This window comes from Dermacentor silvarum, chromosome 8, assembly GCF_013339745.2.
Source record: "Dermacentor silvarum isolate Dsil-2018 chromosome 8, BIME_Dsil_1.4, whole genome shotgun sequence".
Classification (NCBI taxonomy): Eukaryota; Metazoa; Arthropoda; class Arachnida; order Ixodida; family Ixodidae; genus Dermacentor; species Dermacentor silvarum.
Window position 1 is genome coordinate 13768034 of NC_051161.1, and position 4224 is coordinate 13772257.

The window sequence follows — 4224 nt, forward strand, 5'->3', positions numbered from 1 at the left end:
TCGTATTGGTCTTAGTTTCTGAATAAGATAAAGCTTCACTCAGAGCGAGTCATGCCGCTCAGAGCATGACTATATAAACTCGTAAAGTGGATACTTGTATGTGTGTCTTAGCACGTAGTTCCGGGGCCACGTGTGTTGTAAGTGGTCCCATGTTCTACGTAGCGTGCTTATTTGTACATGTATGATCTGTTACAACCACACCCCAGCATTTGAGTCTTTCGCACTATATGAAAGCTGCAGTAAAGAGCAGAGTAAATGTTACTCGCTTAATGAATTAGACAAAAATTTTTCCTTAATTACCCTTATTATTACATAAGATAATGTTAGATAATGTTAGATACATAAGATAATGTGCTTGAATGTAATTTTGAGTATTGTTTTCTTTCTTTTTTTCCCAGTAGTATACGTTGGAAGTTCGGAAGTTCTATACGAACTTTTCACCTGAGCTCTTTTTTATATTAGCTGCGAACATGCATGCACTGGAGCAAGTTGCTAGCGATACTAATCCGCTAGTTCTTCCTTACGTTTCATGAATGCAGCACCAAACCGCAAGGATGGCCATTCTTGAAGCTAATGACGAAACATGAAAGACGAAGCTATAATACTGAGCCCATCAATGATGCTTTTGATGGGCTCTTGTCACAAGCGTGCGGCATTGAAGTGAGTCAGAAGAAGGTATTCACCCTGAGACAAAGAAGTAGCACGCTACTGACGTCACTGACAGGTGCGAAAACGTTCACATCGTTTTCTTCACGCATTCATCGTAACAATGGTGGTGATGCAATAAACGACGGTAATATATTTCGTGCCTGTGAGCGTGTAGTCAGGCTGAAGAAAACCCGACATCATCAGCTTCGCTGCTCACACGTTTCGTCGTCTGACTCTGCGCTAACTTTGAATGCAGCGGTAGAACTAGTACCACTGCAGGAATATTTCAACTCATTTCTTTTGAAACTTCAGCCATGGTTCTATAAGACTACTGTTATCGTCCACACTGGATAATAAAAAGAAACGAAGCCATTCTTTTAACCATATTTACAAAGGTTTATTTTACAGAAGGGTTGAGAAGTTCACACAACCTCTCACAACAGTATATTACAAAACAGGATGACAGTGTTCGGCTGGTGTTCCCTGGTGCCGTGGCAGTGCTGACGGTGAGCGCCTCGGCGCGTGGCGCATTTGGCAGGTTGGAGCAATATGCTCGCAGCTGGCGACAATTCTTCGTATCAACTATTTGGTTCCTGCAATGAAAGTAAGCAAAGCAAGTGTTAACCGGGTCTTTGGCATGCGAGAAAAAAGCAGCCGAAATTCTTCCCGCTGATAAAGAAGGTGCAAAGAAACAAAATGGTCCATCTTTGTGACTAATCAAAATGCTGCCGATGCCAAGCTTAAGTGTTCAGCTGTTTGAACGTCAATAGGACAAATAATGGTGACGATGTTACGACAGCACGTTCCGAATTAACAGTAATGGAGATAGTGTTCGAACATATAACTTAAATACTTTTAGGCGTGGATGGCACATGATCCTATTGTTGAGAGCAGAAAGAGATGAGCATTAACGCGTGCATACGTACTGTGCGCTTTCTAATTTTTCTCACGGCAGCATCACCATCTGCTAAGGACTAACCTTAGGGCAGAAGTAATTGTCATCACTTTAACGATCCAATCACAGACACGTTCTGAGGTACTGACGTCATGAGGTCTAATGCCATCCTCCTCCGTGGTGTCCGCCTCCTCCTCCTCCGCCTGACACAGCGCCGGCACCGCCGGCGGCTCCGGCGACTTCGACCACCTTCACCGGGATGGCGGCAAACGCAGCGCCTCCGTGACCTCCGCCACCACCGCCGTGTCCACCGCCTCCATAGCCACCGCCGCCACCGAATCCACCTCCATGTCCACCACCGAATCCGCCCCCGTGTCCTCCGCCTCCGCCTCCACCACCGCCATGATGGTGGACGTCGACGCTTAAGACAGCGGTGTCACCGCCACCTCCATGGCCTCCGCCGCCTCCTTCCTTATGCGTATCGGCTGCTGTGCCCAGCGGAATCTTGTGCACGGCTTCGGCTACTTCAACCCTGGGGTGCGGGAACACACTTCCGCCGCCACCGCCGCCGCCACCTCCGAAACCGCCTCCGAATCCGCCACCAAAACCACCTCCGAAGCCACCACCGAGACCGGTAAGTCCACCTCCGAATCCGCCACCTCCGAATCCGCCGCCTCCGTATCCGCCGCCGCCTCCTCCACCGAATCCGCCACCGCCGAATCCGCCGCCGCCGAATCCGCCGCCGCCGAATCCGCCACCGCCAAAGCCTCCGCCGCCGAATCCACCGCCGCCGCCTCCGAATCCACCGCCGCCGCCTCCGAATCCACCGCCGCCGCCATCAACCCTCTGGATCTCGGCGACGTGAACACTGGCTTGCTGTGGTCGGGGGATGCCTTGCGGGAAGCTGATCCTAGGTCCCGGCACTTGAGTGGCGACCATGATGGGCTCGACAAGAGAGATGCCATTGCCGGTGGCGACGAGACCCTGCTTGTACTTGATGGGCAAAGGCGTTCGGTCAATGTGAGCAGTGTAGCGGGTTACGGGCCGGGGAGCAGGAGCTGCACCACCGCCGCCGCCTCCGCCACTGACGGAGACCACAATGGTCTTGCTAGCGCCGCCACCGCCGCCGCCACCGCCTGAGGAAAGATAGAAAAACGGGCTGATCAAGGGTTGCCGGAGGCATGGGGAAAATGCGCCTAATGCGCTAATGCGTAAGCTTATCTGATGTTAATGACACCATTGCCATGGACGGTCTTATAATTGGCCAACTCCACTGTGAAGGTAGCAATCGGGAGCAGCATCTACCGAACAACATGTTGGAGATAAACTGTACACGAGCTTGCCTATGACTGTGTCTTAATGGAAATTCATTATCAATGTTACATTAACAAGAGCAGTGCACAGTACGCAACAGCCCTGCTAGAGTATTCACACGCATAATGCTGAGAAGAACATTTGCAGGATACGACGCAGGTTTCTTCACTGCATTTCAAATCGTGATTTTGCTGAACCAGAAAGGTTTTATAAAGAGTTTAAGACGAGCCCTCTTCTTGTTCTGCGCGCTGTGACGGGGAGTCGCACCTCCAAATCCACCGCCTCCGAATCCACCGCCGCCGCCGCCGAAGCCTCCGCCTCCGAAGCCACCTAGGAAGCTGGCTCCTCCGAAGCCGCCCCCGCCGTAGCCTCCACCACCTCCTCCGTAGCCTCCGCCACCTCCGCCGTAGCCTCCACTACCTCCGCCTCCGCCGATGTCGCCTGCCATCGCTAGGACGGCACACAAGGCGACCGTGAGCACCTGCAATCAAGACACGAACTCCTTGGATTCCCAGGCTGCGCAACCGTGTAATCCACTCGCGACGTTGGGGACGACGCGCGCCTCCACAACCGCACGCGTCCTGTCACCTCTCCGCGTTTACCTTGAAGGGATTCATGCCGCGGTTCTTCGAGTCCCTGTGCTGGGCCAGATGCCGCGCTGCTGCTTGCCGACTGATGTGCTCAACAGTGGGGGCACTTGGCATTTATACGGGCCGCCTCGCAGCGCCCTCGGCCAGCTGTAGGCCTGCGAGCGCAACGAGGAAGAGGACGACGACGCGAGAGGGCAGCGAAGAGAAAGTTGGTGGTTTCGGGGAGGAGGGGCCCGGCAGGCCCTCGCTGCTTCCCCGCCGAAAGGGAAAGGACGGCCCATCTCCCACCGCTGGCGGCCGGCTGGCCCGGATGGAGGAGCAAAACACTGCCATTCTTGAGGCACGGGGCGAGAATAGCCGGCCGGTAGGCTGGTGGACGTTCCTGCGCCCCCTTGCAAACGTTCGCTGGACGGTCGGCAGCGTCCGACGAAGGGGAGAGCGTTCGGCCGGACGGGTCCTGACCCCTAACGAGTTTCCTCGGATGAAAGTGGAAGCCGAAACTCGAACGCTCGCTCGCCGGACGGATGCCTTGTGCGCCGGGAGGAGATGGCACACTTCCCTGTTGCCCAGCGCTCTCCTCGCGCTCCTGTCTCGATGGCGCGCGACGGATTACGAGCGGGTGGTGGGGGCGAACACGATTATTGCGCGTTCACCTTGCACGGCTTCTGTCGAATATAATGAAAAAGTAAAGCAAGGCGGTGACGCGGCGTGCCTAGGCGGCATACGTTCCCCTTTCCGTTACATAGAATGCGCAACTTCGTGTATTGAGAGATGCGC

General features: G+C 54.2%; 1 protein-coding gene across 1 annotated transcript; it reads right to left on the reverse strand.

The window, feature by feature from the left end:
• Window positions 1–1029: 1029 nt before the first annotated feature.
• Window positions 1030–3739, reverse strand: LOC119461953 (uncharacterized). Its single transcript, XM_049672346.1, has 4 exons — window positions 3460–3739; window positions 3125–3338; window positions 1693–2739; window positions 1030–1241 (listed from the first exon to the last, which is right to left on the reverse strand). The coding sequence occupies exons 1-3, from the start codon at window positions 3559–3561 to the stop codon at window positions 1703–1705; spliced, it is 1353 nt and encodes a 450-aa protein (XP_049528303.1). The 5' UTR covers window positions 3562–3739; the 3' UTR covers window positions 1030–1241; window positions 1693–1702.
• Window positions 3740–4224: the final 485 nt, after the last annotated feature.